The following is a 14,722-nucleotide window of genomic DNA, read 5'->3' as shown; positions in this document are numbered from 1 at the left end:
CCTGCTTTTAGATCTATGCGTGAGTCAGCCCTGATTTTAAGAATACTACCCAAACTGGAACTCTAGTTAAGCTTGGGAATATGCTCATATGATAATTAACGTAAATCAGACACTCTCAAAAGTAGTACATTTATTGTAAATAATAAATGGACTTGTGTTAATTTGAGAGGCAAGTGGATGAAAGGTCACCTGGCTGAATCAAATTGTAAAGAAAATTATTTGCATTAATGTCTCATGATAAATACTATACAGATTCGCCTTTCTGCTAACTCAGTAAATTAACAGAAAGCCATTTTACATCTAAAATATTTCATAAAAAGTGAGCCAAGGAGACCACAGGTGGTTGAAGTAATTTAAGGTGATCAAGAGCCTGAACCAGAGCAATTGCCAGTAGGGACTATTAAGGAGATATAAATGACAAGATTTATCAATTGATTCTTTCAGTCATTCAGCACACATTTGCTGAGCTCCTGCTACCGTGGTAGGTGCTAAAGATACCAAAATTTAATTTGCAGGCAGCTGAATGATTAGGAGGTTTGTGATAGAGAATGTAGGAAAGATAACAGGTTTGAGGAATGAATTAAAGTGTTCTGTTTTGAATAGATTGCATTTGATTTAAAGATTTTTATTAAGCAATTGGAAATTTGGATCTGCAGTGTAAGAGGCTGGTGAGAATATGAGTTGTATATGAAAGTTACATCCTAATAGAATGATATTTAATGTAGGGTTAAGGTGATAATGTTAGAGGGTTAGGGTAAGTCTGTGAGAGACTCAAGGGCGGAACCTTGGGGAATATCTGTGTTCAGGGGTCAGGCAAAGAAAAAGAACGTGAGGGAGACATTGGGAAATTGATGAGGAGTGCGCAGTGTCAAGCAAGTGAAGGGAGCACTTCAAGAAGTTGGAGTTATACTGTAGAGGAATTGAATTTAGTCGAAAGGAGGGGAAATGGGTGGGTAAATCTTCGGTGTTAATTTGGAGAGCGGTTTGGTTTGAGTGATATAATGCAGTGGTCCTAGGGATGACAGGAAAGGGTTAAGGAAGGAAAGACAGCAAGTTACTGATAAGTCTGTTAAGAAAAGTCTCTGAGGTTATTCTTGAAGGGGTATAGGGCCTCTTTGTGGGGTGGTGGTGGCTTTTTGCAGGGGGAGCAAGGGTAGGAGGGTGGATGGGAGAGAAGATAGAGAGGAAGGCACAGAGCTGTCTTAAAGGAGAGGAGCAGTATGTGGCAGGAGGCCACTTTAGCTGGCCCCTGTCTTAGTAAAGCAGGTGTCTCTGCTGAGAACAGGTGGGGTGATTCTGTGGTTAGGAAGCTTGAGGGGAGTGATATAGGGCAGTCTGTCTCAAACTAATGGAGAAGAGAGTTCTTAAACTGATCCTACTGCATATCCTCCTTTATCTCCCCTTACCAGCTCCCTGGGGGATTGGCTGGAAGCAGCTGTGGCAAGTGCAGAATCTCTTTGAAGACTTGAGTTCTGTCAGTTTATTCAAATTTTACATTTTACTCTGTAGAGCATCCATGGTTATTTAAGCATATATGTAACTTTCCCTGCCTCAAACTTAAAATTCGTTCTTCAGAAAAACTGTGCCATGCTTAGATGGCTTCAGATATCCAAGATGAAGTATCCCAGTTTGAGAAGCACTGATGAGGGTATCATTTAGGAATGTGGGAAAGGATTGCAGAGCAGTACCAATTGGTAATGAGTGTTTTTTATCTTTTCTTTTTGTTTCCTTTTTATTTTTTCATTACTCTTATGGTCAGTGGCACTACACTGACCATAAGAGTAATGAAAAAATCCAGGGAATTCCCTGGTGGTCCAGTGGTTAGCACTCGCATTTTCACTGCCGGGGCCTGGAGATTAAGATCCCGCAAGCCTCGCGGCGCAGCCAAAATAAAAAGAGTAATGAAAAAATCCAGAGCTTGAGAGTCACATAACTGGAAAAAAGTTTAATGTGTTTCTGTTCTTTGGTTTGGAATTTGAGAGAGGAAGAAATATAAAGCTGATTTCATCAGCTTTGTCTCTTAATTTAAATGTTTTCTATATATATCCAATCACTTTGTAAAATTATGCCTTTTTGCTAAATGAGAGATTGAAGTGAGAGAATGGATTAAGAAAATAATTGAGCTATGAGTGGAAAAAGACTGTCAAAGAGGGAAGGAAAGGTGACAAGACTTAAACTTACTTGTAAGTAAGAAATGAGCAGGAATTAGATGCACAGAGAAGAAACAGGGAAGATTTTTGTAATATGTTCATGTTGCGTGTTGCTGGGTTTTTTTGTTTTTGTTTTTGTTTTTTAAACTATGGGAGTTCATTTTTTGCTCTTCTTGAGTTCCTAGGTTTTTTGCAGCTTCCTCCTGGATATAGCACCTGATTCAATTTAGGACAGGCCAAAGGGTCATTCCATGTAGGTGCTTATAGGACTTGTCTATATGTTCACTAGTTTCAGGAACTTTTAAGATCTGCCTGTCAAGAATTGGACCAAACACTGTTGACTTGAAACAAATAGACTGCCAGATATTTCTCCAGCAAAGATTAAAAGAGAATTGCAGGGCTTCCCTGGTGGCGCAGTGGTTGAGAGTCTGCCTGCCGATGCAGGGGACATGGGTTCGTGCCCCGGTCTGGGAAGATCCCACATGCCGCGGAGCGGCTGAGCCTGCGCGTCCGGAGCCTGTGCTCCGCAACAGTGAGAGGCCCGCGTACCGCAAAAAAAAAAAAAAAAAAAAAAAAAAAAAAAAGAGAATTGCAGTTCCAGGCTGCAACAATGGCAAGGCTCATGCAAGTTCCCACAGGGCAGGGGAAGGAGAAGGCTTTCATAGAGAGGAAAAGGAAGTTGGGAGGGCTAGAGTAAACAAAGAGTCTCCGTGGCTTTTCATTGGCTGAGACCTGGCCAGGAAAGAAGAGGAATCTTTCTTCTTCTTGGGCTCTGCTGTGGACACAGGGCATGAGAGCTCCCCCTTTTAGTCTTCCAACTCTATTTAATTGAGGTTTCTGTTTATTTTTTATAATACACAGGCAGGATTCACTCTGCAAAAGACTTAGAAAAAAGAGTTTTAAGTGCCAGTAACTAAAGTTTTTGAAGCAAATGAAAGCTGTCAGGAGCTAATAGCCTAAAATGTTATATTCTGTTAATTGAACATTTTAAAATACTCATCTTAATTCATAGATTGTGAATCCATATAGAAGCAACCAAGGAAAAACATCTTTCCCAGATTCAGTTGGTATAATTCCTTTCAAGGGATTCCAGGAAACTGCAAAAGAAAATTTTTTCAGAGTCATGTGTAAACATGATCAGGGATATGCAAACCTTGTCATATACCTCAGAGCTCAAAGACGCACAGGATGTATTTTGTTGAAGGATTCTATAATTTATTTTTTGGTCATGTGGTTGATGAGTGGCAGTGAAGAGCTTTTTTTTTCTTTTGGCCGTAACATGCAGCTTGTGGGATCTTAGTTCCGTGACCAGGGACTGAACCCGTGTACCCTGCAGTAGAAGCACGGAACCCTAACCACTAGACCGCCAGGGAATTCCCTAAAGAGCTCATTTGATTAAGAAAGCCAAAAAAAGGAAGTGAAGGTTGGGATTAGTAGGTAGAACACTCTGATGGCAGTTGATTCTAATCTCAGCTCTGCCTCTCATTGGATGCCTGACTTTTGAGTAAACCACGTTAGATCTCTGAGCCCGATTTTAAATATCTGTTCAATTGTGGGGTTAAATGGGGAGAGTGATTTCCAAACCCTTTTTTAGCATGGAACTTTGTTTAAATGAAATGATATACAGAAGTATAAACAAATAAAACTTATTACTACAGACTTGCTTGGGGCTGGAGACTTTGCCTCCCGTGCCTCTATCCCTGATGAACACCAGATTGGGGAGCTAAATTTAGTTCTGTACCTCTATTTTTGTTGTAATAATATTTTTATTCCTTTCCAGAGTCTTGACCCTTAGGCATTCTTGGAGTTCTTTCCTTTCTTTCTTAATGGAACTGTAAAATACTAGAGCAGGAGGGACCTTTGTGGTTTTATAGTTCAGATTCCTTAAGCTAGGAGATAAGGATGGACTTCAGATTCTCTGAAGTCTCTGAAATTACTTAAAGTTATTATGAAGTCTTGGCTATATTCCCTGTGCTGTACAATGTATCCTTATAGCTTGTTTATTTTACACATAATAGTTCGTACCTCTTAATTTCCCATCCCTATCTTGCCCCTCCCTCCTTCCCTCTTCCCACTGGTAACCACTTATTCGTTCTCTATATCTGTGAGTCTGTTTCTTTTTATTATATTCACTAGTTTGTTTTTTTTTTTTAGATTCCATGTATAAGTGATAACATACAGTTCTCTGTCTGATTTATTTCACTAAGCATAATACTTTCCAAGTCCATCCATGTTGTTGCAGATGGCAAAATTTCTTTTTTGTGGCTGAGTAATATTCCATTGTGTGTGTGTGTGTGTGTGTGTGTGTGTGTGTGTGTGTGTGTGTATGTGTATCTGTATATACATGCACATATATATACCACACTTCTTTATCCATTCGCCTGTTGACGTCTGTTAGGTTTCTTCCATATCTTGGAAATTGTAAATAATGCTGCTGTGAACATTGGGGTGCGTGTATCTTTTCGAGTCAGTGTTTTCATTTTCTTCATATTTATAACCCAGGAGTGGAATTGTTAGAGCAGGCAGTTAGCCAGATATGAGCAGAGAAGAGAGGCATGGGTCATATGACAGGAAACCATACATCTTGCAATGACAGGGTCCTAGAGGCAAAGAAAGGTGGGAACCTCTTATGTCTGAATGTAACTTTTTGCTCATTATACCCTCATTACAATAGAATTAGCATTGCAGCCAGAGCAGTACCCATCTTGCACCTGACACCATGGCAGATCTGAGAAGACCAAGGACAAAAACAGCCCCTCCTCTCAGAAAGGTGGAACTTGGCTGAAAGCCAGGAAGTTACCCCAAAGTCCCTCCCTCCTTGATGAATATTCCACCCGTTTTCACACCCCATATAACCAGCTTGCCAAAAGGAGCTCGGGGCAGCTGCTCTTCTGAGCTTGCCAGCTCTCCCTCCTGAGAGTATACTGTTGCTCAGTGAATCTTCACTTCGCTTACTTGGCCTCTGTGTCTCGTCTCTGAATTATTTCTGTGACAAAACAAGAACCTACCCTCCGGCAACAGAATTGCTGGATCATACGGTAGTTTTGTTTTTAGTTTTTTGAGGGCTCTCCATACTGTTTTCCACGGTGGCTGCACCAGTTTATGTTCCCACCAACAAGTGTACAAGGTTTCCCTTTCTCCACGCCCTTGCCGGCATTGGGTGTTTGTGCTCTTTTGATGATAGCCATTCTGACAGGTGTGAGGTGGTATCTCGTGGGTTTTTTTTTTTTTAATAATCTTTTTAAAAAAAATAAGTCTATTTATTTATTTTTGGCTGTGTTGGGTCTTCGTTGCTGCGCGCCGGCTTTCTCTAGTTGTGGTGAGCGGGGGCTACTCTTTGTTGCGGTGCGCAGGCTTCTCGTTGTAGTGGCTTCTCTTGTTGCGGAGCACAGGCTCTAGGCACGCGGGCTTCAGTAGTTGTGGCACACGGGCTTAGTTGCTCCGCGGCATGTGGGACCAGGGCTCGAACCTGTGTCCCCTGCATTGGCAGGTAGATTCTTAACCACTGTACCACCAGGGAAGTCCCTCATTGTGGTTTTGATTTGCATTTCTGTGGTGATTAGTAGTACTGAGCATCTGTATGTCTTTGGGAAAATGTCTGTTCAGGTCTTCAGTCCATTTTTTAATTGAGTTCAGGTTTTTTGATATTGAGTTGTATGAGCTATTTATGTATTTTGGATATTATCAGTCATATCATTTGCAGCTATTTTCTCCCATTGCATGGGCTGTCTTTTCATTTTGCTGATGGTTTCCTTTGCTGTGCAAAAGCTTTTAACTTGAATTAGATCTCATTTGTTTATTTTTGCTTTTGTTTCCATTGCTTTAGGAGACAGATCCAAAAAAATATTGCTACGATTTATGTCAGAGTGCTCTGCCTATATTTTCTTCTAGGAGTTTTATGATTTCCTGTCTTACATTTAGGTGTTTAATCCATGAAGTCTCTGAAATTACATGCAAAATTTTGTTTGTGATTTTCCCTCCTTAGTGGAAAAGGTCCATAGTCTTCATCAGATGCTACAAAAGATTTATTCCCCTCTTTGATCTGGTTCATCTGTGACAGTTATCCACCCATTAAGTACTTTATGATAGCAGTTATGCCTCTTATAAAGTTGATGTTAAATCCTTCTATACTTTTTATTTTATTTATTTTATTTTTTGACTGCGTTGGGTCTTTGTTGCCGCACACGGGCTTTTCTCTAGTTCCGGTGAGCAGGGGCTACTCTTCATTTGCGGTGCGCAGGCTTCTCATTGCTGTGGCTTCTCTTGTTGCGGAGCATGGGCTCTAGGCATGCAGGCTTCAGTAGTTGGAGGTATGCAGGCCCTAGAGCATGCGGGCTTCAGTAGTTGTGGCACGTGGTCTCAGTAGTTGTGGCTTGCAGGCTTTAGGGCACGCGGGCTTCAGTAGTTGTGGCATGCGGGCTCTAGAGCTCAGGCTCAGTAGTTGTGGCACATGGGCTTAGTTGCTCTACAGTGTGTGGAATCTTGCTGGATCAGGGATTGAACCCATGTCCCCTGCATTGGCAGGAGGGTTATTAACCACTGCACTACCAGGGAAGTCCCTCCTTCTATACTTTAATAGTTCCTTGTTAATGGATCCCTCCTCTCCCTCCTCACCCTCCTCTCCCTCCTCTCCCTGCTGTCCCTCCTCTCCCTCCTCTCCCTCCCTAAACTGGTTAACATTTTCTAGTTCCAATCCTCGGCATATACCTGGACCCCAGTTAGAACCTTTTGTTTAGCAGATGCTTCTTAAATTGTAATAGGCATACAAGTCACCTGGAGAACGGTTAAAATGAATATTCTGAGTCAGTAGATCTGGAATGAGTCCTGCAAGTATGCATTTCCAACAAGTTCCAGGTGTGATGCTGTTCATAGACCACAGTTTGAGTAGTCAAGGGCTAGACTATGTATATCTTGAGGGGAGAGGTCTTGTGCCTAGTAGTAGTGGCTGATACATAGAACCCAGTACATGTTTCCCTCCTCACATTTATTCATTTATCGGTTCATTCTTTCATTTTACCTACAACCTATAAATGCCAAGTATTTATCAGGCACTAAACGACTTAATAGGAGTAAATAGATGATTAAGTGTAAGTCTTACCTTTCTTGAACTAGTTTTTAGTCTTGTTTGGTAAACAAAAGAATTAAATTTGGTTATATTGACCTTGAGTTGGTAGCACATTAAAAGGTGCTCAAAGATTAGATGGATGAAGTACCAGTGGAACATCCAATAGATAGTTGATCTGGACTGTCCATTAATTCTGTTGACGTGACCCATAGCTGCGTTAACTGTGATTGCTACATTACAGATTTGGCTAGTTATGCCTGTAATCTGCCAAAACCCCTAGACTTTGTTTTTCATGTGAAGAGCTGGGCTTTAGGTATGTTGAATTTGAAGTGACAGAAGTATATAAAAGCAGAATTGTCTTGTAGGCATTGGAAGTGTGGCTTTAGATAATATAGCTAGAGATGTTAAAAATTCATTTTATAAACAGCAAAGCACTAAAAAAAGGTTAACTGTTGCTATTACTATTTTGAGAGTAAACATGAGTAAAAATTGTTGGAAGGAGATATGTTTATTTATGTTTGTTTTCCTTCCTTGACAGTTTTAAAAACCATGTACGGTTTTACCCTTCTAGTATTATAAGCGTATAATCTGATATTTCAAGAACAGTGTATAAAAACTACAGATTAACAGAATCATAGTGTTTTAATTTTTTCCCTTTTATGATATATACAATTGAAGGTGTTTATTATACATAGCAGAAAAAATGGAAACAATCTTGAATGATCAGGAAAATGGTTAAAAAAATATGAGTTGCCATCTGAAATAATGCTGAGAACAAGTTATTTTAATATGGGGAAATACTATTAATAGAAAAAGCATAATACAAAATTGCATATACTGCATGATCTCAGCCATATTAAAATGAGCAAATAAAAAGAACTAGAAGGAAATATATCAAATTATGTCATCTCTTAGTATTTAGGATTATAGATTTATTTCCCCCTTTATTATAATATACATATGCATCTTCCATAAAAAGGAATTTTTATTTCAAGAATTTTCACTGAAATGACAACAAAATGATCTGTGGTTTTAAGTAGACTTTGTTGTGCAAGTTATCAAAGTTTTATGGTACACCTACTGTTTCTGTACAGTTGTCTTTTTCTGTTACCTGTTAAGATAGTGACATGTAATCATGTGTGTTTATCAGACTCATCCATGTAGTAATTAAAAATATGCATGCCTCAGCTCTGTCCCCGAGATTCTAATTAAGTAGATCAAGAGCAGGGTAAGCATTCATAGTTTCTAAAAGCGCCACAATTGATTTAAATAGGCACCCTAGCTGAGAAAGTTGTCTGTAAGCAGAAACTGTTTTGTATGATACTTTCTTTGCACTTAACAGCAGCAGATACAAACTTTTAAACTAATATGTTAAAGCCTTCACTTGCATTTAGTTGTTAAACTTCGGGGAAAGGAGCATGTTTGAGTCACAGAAAATAAACCAAAATAGATACTATACATTGTTTAAAAGCTAGCTAGAAAACAACCTTGTAAAAGAGTCCATTTAATAATATTCCATATCTAATTCATGATGTTTTTGGTTTTATCTTTTTCTTCTTAGTGAGTGGAGTGCCATAGAAAAAGAAATGGGTGATGGACTGCAGAGTGCTGGTCATCATATGGATGTGTAAGTACCCAGAGAATTTAAGGTAGAACCTGAGGTGACATTAGTGGTGAAGTGTTAGTGATTCTTCTGTTCTTCTATTTTTATCAAGTTTGCTGGCATTTATATTGTGCTCTCTGTCTATAGATTTGACTTAAAGAAGTTTATCTCAGGAATGCAAGATTAATTTAACATTCAAAAATCTTTCCGTTCAATTCACATATTAGCAGAGTAAAGAAGAAAACCCATGTGTTCATTTCAGTACATGTAGAAAAAAGCATATCAACATCTATTCACAGTAAAAATTTTCATCAAACTAGGAATATAAAGAATTTCCTCAGTCTAAAACTTACAGGTAATACTGTACTTAATAGTGAAATATTGGTGTTTTCTACTAAAATCAGGAACAAGGCAAGGTTGTCTGCTTCCACCACAACTAGTAAAAATGGTAGTAGAGGTCCTGGTCAATGCAGTAAGACAAGAAAATCAAATAAGGGGCATACATCTTAGGAAGAAGTAAAACTCTCTTTATTTGCAGTTAACAGGATCTTTTATGTAGAAAATCATAAAGAATCAACCGAAAATATTATGGAATAGCTGAATTTAATGAGAATGCATGATACACAATGAATATATAAAAAAAGTTGTTTTTACATACTAGTAACAAATGGAAAATAAAAACTTAAAAATGCCATTTATAATAGCATCAAAACAGAATACTTACAGATTAATTTAATGAAATATGTGAAAGACCTCTACACTGAAAACTTTATATATAAACATTGCTGAGAGAGAGTAAAGACCTAAATAAATGGCGAGACTAAACCATGTTCATAGATTGATTGGAAGACTCAGTAGTGTTAATATGACCATTCTTCCTAAATCACAGTCCCAATCAAAACTCCAGTGACTTTTTAATAGAAATTGATAAGCTGATTCTAAAATTTATATGTAAATTCAAAGAACGTAGAATAACCAAAACAGTCTTGAAAAAGGACAAGCCTGGAATATATTACCTGATTTCAAGACTTAGTATACAGCTATAGTTATCAGGAGGTATTGAGATAAAGAGATCAGTGGAATAGGATGGAGTCCAGAAATAGATCCACATTTACATAGTTCATTTCAAGAAATGGTTCTGGAATAACTGGATATCTTCATGGAAAAAAATGAACCTTGAGCTATATCTCACGCCTTACGTAAAAACTAGTTCAATTTGGATGATACACATAAGTGTAAAAGCTAAAATTGCAGGTTTTATTTTAGTAGAAAACATAGGAGAATATTGTTGCAACCTTCGAGTAGGCAAAGATTTTTTAAAGAGGATATGAAAAGAAAAAAATATTTTTAAAATGGTAAATTGTTCTTCATCAAAATTAAAAATTTTGCTTATCAAAAGACACCATTGGAAGTGGAAGGAATGTAGGAGTACAGTTTCAGTTGGGGAAGATAAAAAGTTCTGGAGATGAATGGTGGTAATGGTTGCACAACCATATGAATGTACTTACTGCCACTGAACTGTACACCAATAAATTGTTAAAAAGGTGAATTTTACATTATATTTTACCACAAACACACACAAATGCACCATTAAGATAATGAAGAGGCAAGCCACACACTGGGAGTAAACATTTCCAACCATAATATATAAAGAACTCCTATAACTGAATAATAAAAAGACAAAAATATATTTATTTTATCTAAGTATTATTTTTGGGGGGGCTGTTATATAAGCTGACCGGCTGCTTTTCAACCATTTTGTTAAGTCTCCCTGCATTCTGTTGACTGGACATTTTTAGTATTTGCAAGAATTTGGGATTATCCCTTTACTTGGTTTATTTAAAATGTTAAATAAAATTAATTTTAGTAATGATATCTAAAAAATCTTTACCATTTACCCTTTTCTACCCAAAGATGTGCTGCTTATCCCTACACTATGTTTCCTATCTTCAAGCCACCAGCTACCTATCTTCTTTTTTGTTTTCTTAACATTAACTTCTCCAGAATTGTAGATTTATGAACTAAAGGCAGTTTTTCCTACTGTTAACAATGATTCTCAAGATGTCTCTCAGTCACATAGGGGAAATTCCACACTCTAACAAATGTAAATTTATATTTACAGAATACATATTTTGCCTTCTTTTATAAATACTGTAAACACATCACTTTTCAGTGAGCGTTAAGGTAGATTTTTGTTTGTTTTTAGAATTCAGTAAACCTTGTTTACTTGTCTACAGGAAGAGGACTTGGAGACATAAAATATATTTTTCTTTTATGCCCATGCTAGGGAATCAGAATTGATTTGAAAAGAGGATGCTTCTTATACCATACAGAAGTAGTAAATGACATAGCCCATGTCCTTAGGGAATTTATAATGTGATCAGAGAAAACCAACACAAGAGACATTTCTTTGATAAAATTTAAGTCCTCAATTTTTGACAAGAGATCAGAAGTAGAGTGATGACTAGGACTAAAGAAGTCTGGGAAGATTTCTAGAGGTGTTGAGATACGTATGGTAGGATTTGGAGAAGTAGTGTGGAAAGCCATCACATTTCTGTGCAACGAAAGACTCAAGGCCAGGAACAAGAGTGGCACAACAGTGAAGGGCTTGTCCAGATCAAAGCAGAGGTTGCTATTGAGAATTAGAATAAAATAAGGCTTCTAAAATTTTCTGTAATCTTTACTTGCTCGACTTTTCCTTTTGTAGCTTTGTGGCATTACTGTATGTAGTTGCAACCAGGAACACTAATGTACCAATTATACTAAACTCTTACTCTTTCTACAGATTTTGTAGCCCTTTTTGTAATATATTTGAACAAAAGATATTACAGTGCTTCTTAAGCTACCTTAAGAAGGACCGTTTTTTGTTTGCTTTGTTTTTCTATTTCGAAGACCTTGCTGATCAGAACACTTAGGTAAATAAAATAAAATTGTCATGGTAATTAAAGATTGCTGTAGGGGGGAGGGATAAATTAGGAGTGTGGGATTAACAGATACAAACTACTGTACATAAAATAGGTAAGCAACAAGGGTTTACTGTATAGCACAGGGAACTATATTCAGTATCTTATAATAACCTATAATGGAAAATCTGAAAGAAGTATATATATATAACTGAATCACTTTGCTGTACACCTGAAACTAACTAACATAATATTGTAAATCAACTGTACTTCAATTTTAAAAAGTTGTTAAATGTTTCTAAATGCTTATTCTCACTTTCTGTACTTGCTTTTGTCACTCATGGGTAGCAAATGGTCTGCGGACCACACTTTGAATAGCCCTTCTTTAGAACTTCAGTACTTTGTGTCCTGATAAAGGTTACTCTATGCAATATTTTTTATTTTTATTTATTTAAAAAAATTTTTTTTACATCACATTTTTTTTATTCAAACAGAAAGTCACAAAAATTATCATCATCCTCATCAGTTCACTCAGTCCCGTGTAATTAATTTTTTTTATCTTGATCTTTTGTTAGCAATTTTATGAATTCATCAGTTTTCCATTAGAGCTCTGAAAATGCTTATTCATTCAGTTCAGCGGTATAGTCAGTGACCAGAAACCTGTACTTGTCAGTCTTTTCCATGAATTCCTTGAAGATGAAACCCTTTTATAGGAACATTTTTGCAAAAGCATCAGAATACACCCAGAACTATCTGTAAATGACAAAAGACTTAAAAGTGACCACAGTTAAAGATTTGATGAAAGTTCATAATAATGCAATTGACAAGGAAATTTAGTTATTTCTGAGATATACATTTGCAATGTTTTTTAAATAGGTATGCATCTTCTATTGATGATATTTTAGAAGATGAAGAACATTATGCAGATCAGTTAAAGGAGTATCTTTTTTATGCAGAAGCACTGAGGTAAGTATAATACATGTTCCAGATGCAGCCCTGTGGCTGGTCACCACTCATATACTACTCTAAAATAAAGATTTTTAAATGAGTTAATTCCCCCAGATATTGAATGAGGTCTCATTGTATTCCTGTGTGTTATAGAGTGCTAGACATAGCTGAGATGAGCCCTCTGCTTGAAGCATTATGTTGATAAAACCTGTTAGTCTCAGACTTCAGGTCTGTCTGTATGTTGTTCTACTTTTTCCAGTTTGAAGATTGGAAGCAAAGTACAGATTGAGAGTGTGTAGCATAATCTGTCGCTAGGTTGTGTATTACCATTTAAATTCTGTAATTTTTTCCATACCTGCATATTTTATCTCCTTAGTAAGGTTGTAAAACTTCTTAATGTCAGGACTTTGTCTTCTCTTTTTATAGTATCTTCTACAGAGCCAAACAATTCTCTGGGAGATAGTCCAGTTTAGAAAAATGAATTGTTTTCCTGTCACTTTTTGGGGGGCCAAGTTATTATTTTAAAATTTGATTACAACCGATTTTGTTGGCATTAAAATTTTAAATGTGAATGGATATAAACCAAAAACCAGAAATTAAGTTTGGTAAAAATGGGAATAGGAGTTTTCCGGTAATTACAGATTAGAAGGCAGAAATCAATTTAGAGGAACATAGACAAACCCCATGTTTACAGTGATTGTGCCACAGATTTAAACTGCAGTAGTGCATTAGTAAACTGTTCACACTGAGATCTTCACCTTGAGATTCGACAGCTGTTTCTTGAAAAATTATCTCAGTACCTTCTGCAAATAAATTGGCCTTTCATGTGCCTTAGCACGCTTAAAATTTCTCCATTGTATATATACAGAACACCTACCATTTGGGCAGGGCAAAATGCATACTTTAATAACAAAACTATAATGTACCTCTCAAGTATGAACAATATACACGTAATACATGGTATACAGTATTTACAAAATATAAAATATAATACAAGCTGTTTGTAATTTTTTAAACTCATCTTTTGCCCTTGTATATTGCAACAAGGTAATTTTCCATTTCTGTACCACTGCTTTTCAAGAGTCCAGGGATTTTGGAAAAGCTATGTTTTACATACATACTGGAATCTGAGATGTAAGTTTGAACTTTTAGGAGGGTTTTAAAGTGTACTGCCATCAACTCCCTATTTTGGTTGGAATTTTCAATGGTGCTTCCCATCCAGTGACTAGGAGGCTTTGGAAGAACACTAGGAGAAAGTGGATCACTAAACTTTACCTCAGCATAATTCTCCTTTTGGCTCACTTCAGTTAGAAATGATGATTTCTTCAAATGCTTATTTTTAATACTCTCAGTATTTTTAAAAGGCTTTTTTCCTGCTTCTGAATTATATCAGATGAAACAGAATCCTGCCAAAAGTTATTTTCATTTCTTTTTGCAGAGGTGATCTTGGTTAGTGGTAAGTTACATTTGCTTTTCTGTCTGCTTATCTTTGGTTGTTCACACAAGTGTATACCATGAACAAGCTGGCTGTGAGGAATGGCAGTTTTCTCCGATTTTCCCTTCTTTGATTTTAAAAGTACTTTCTATCATCTTGTCCAGTTATACATATAATACATAGAAGAAAATGGTTTCTGCCTGCCCCCTACTTTCTGTTTCAACAACTGCTTCAAGAATTTTACTGCCTTATTTCCAGTCACTTTCCTAGCTCAAGTGATCCTTATAGGAAGCCATGAGGAGATGGAAAGACAAGGTAATCTGTTAGATCACTGCCCTTTCAACACTTGTAATATGGTTGGGAAGCAGGACACAAATAGAAAGCCAGAGCACAAGGTAACATAATCCATGTCAAAAAGGGTAACTGCCAACAGAGCTCCCTGGTTTTAATAAAGTTCTAGAAAATAAAGGAATCTTACTAGGAAACAAGTACAAAAGCTCGCTTTTACATTATCACTAATATTACAGGAGAGCCATGGAATTGAAAGGAATCTATACAAAATATAAGTAATCATGGTGGACAAATTTAATTTTTTGCAAGGCACAGCTAGATAAGCTG

At 37.0% G+C, this 14,722-nt stretch overlaps 1 protein-coding gene across 1 annotated transcript in view; it reads left to right on the top strand.

Annotated features, from left to right (window-relative positions):
• Positions 1 to 14,722, top strand: part of SNX4 (sorting nexin 4) — a 62,188-nt gene that overhangs the window by 38,325 nt on the left and 9,141 nt on the right. The window contains exons 9-10 of the mRNA XM_022567805.3: positions 8,777 to 8,842; positions 12,598 to 12,687. Coding sequence (XP_022423513.1) covers positions 8,777 to 8,842; positions 12,598 to 12,687 — 156 coding nt within the window. The remainder of the gene's footprint in view (positions 1 to 8,776; positions 8,843 to 12,597; positions 12,688 to 14,722) is intronic.

Source organism: Delphinapterus leucas, chromosome 4 (assembly GCF_059928025.1).
Source record: "Delphinapterus leucas isolate spDelLeu-1000000601 "Yukka" chromosome 4, BTC_Dleu_Yukka2, whole genome shotgun sequence".
NCBI lineage: Eukaryota > Metazoa > Chordata > Mammalia > Artiodactyla > Monodontidae > Delphinapterus > Delphinapterus leucas.
The sequence above is the reverse complement of the archived record's forward strand: the minus strand, read 5'-3'. Positions and strand labels throughout refer to the sequence as shown.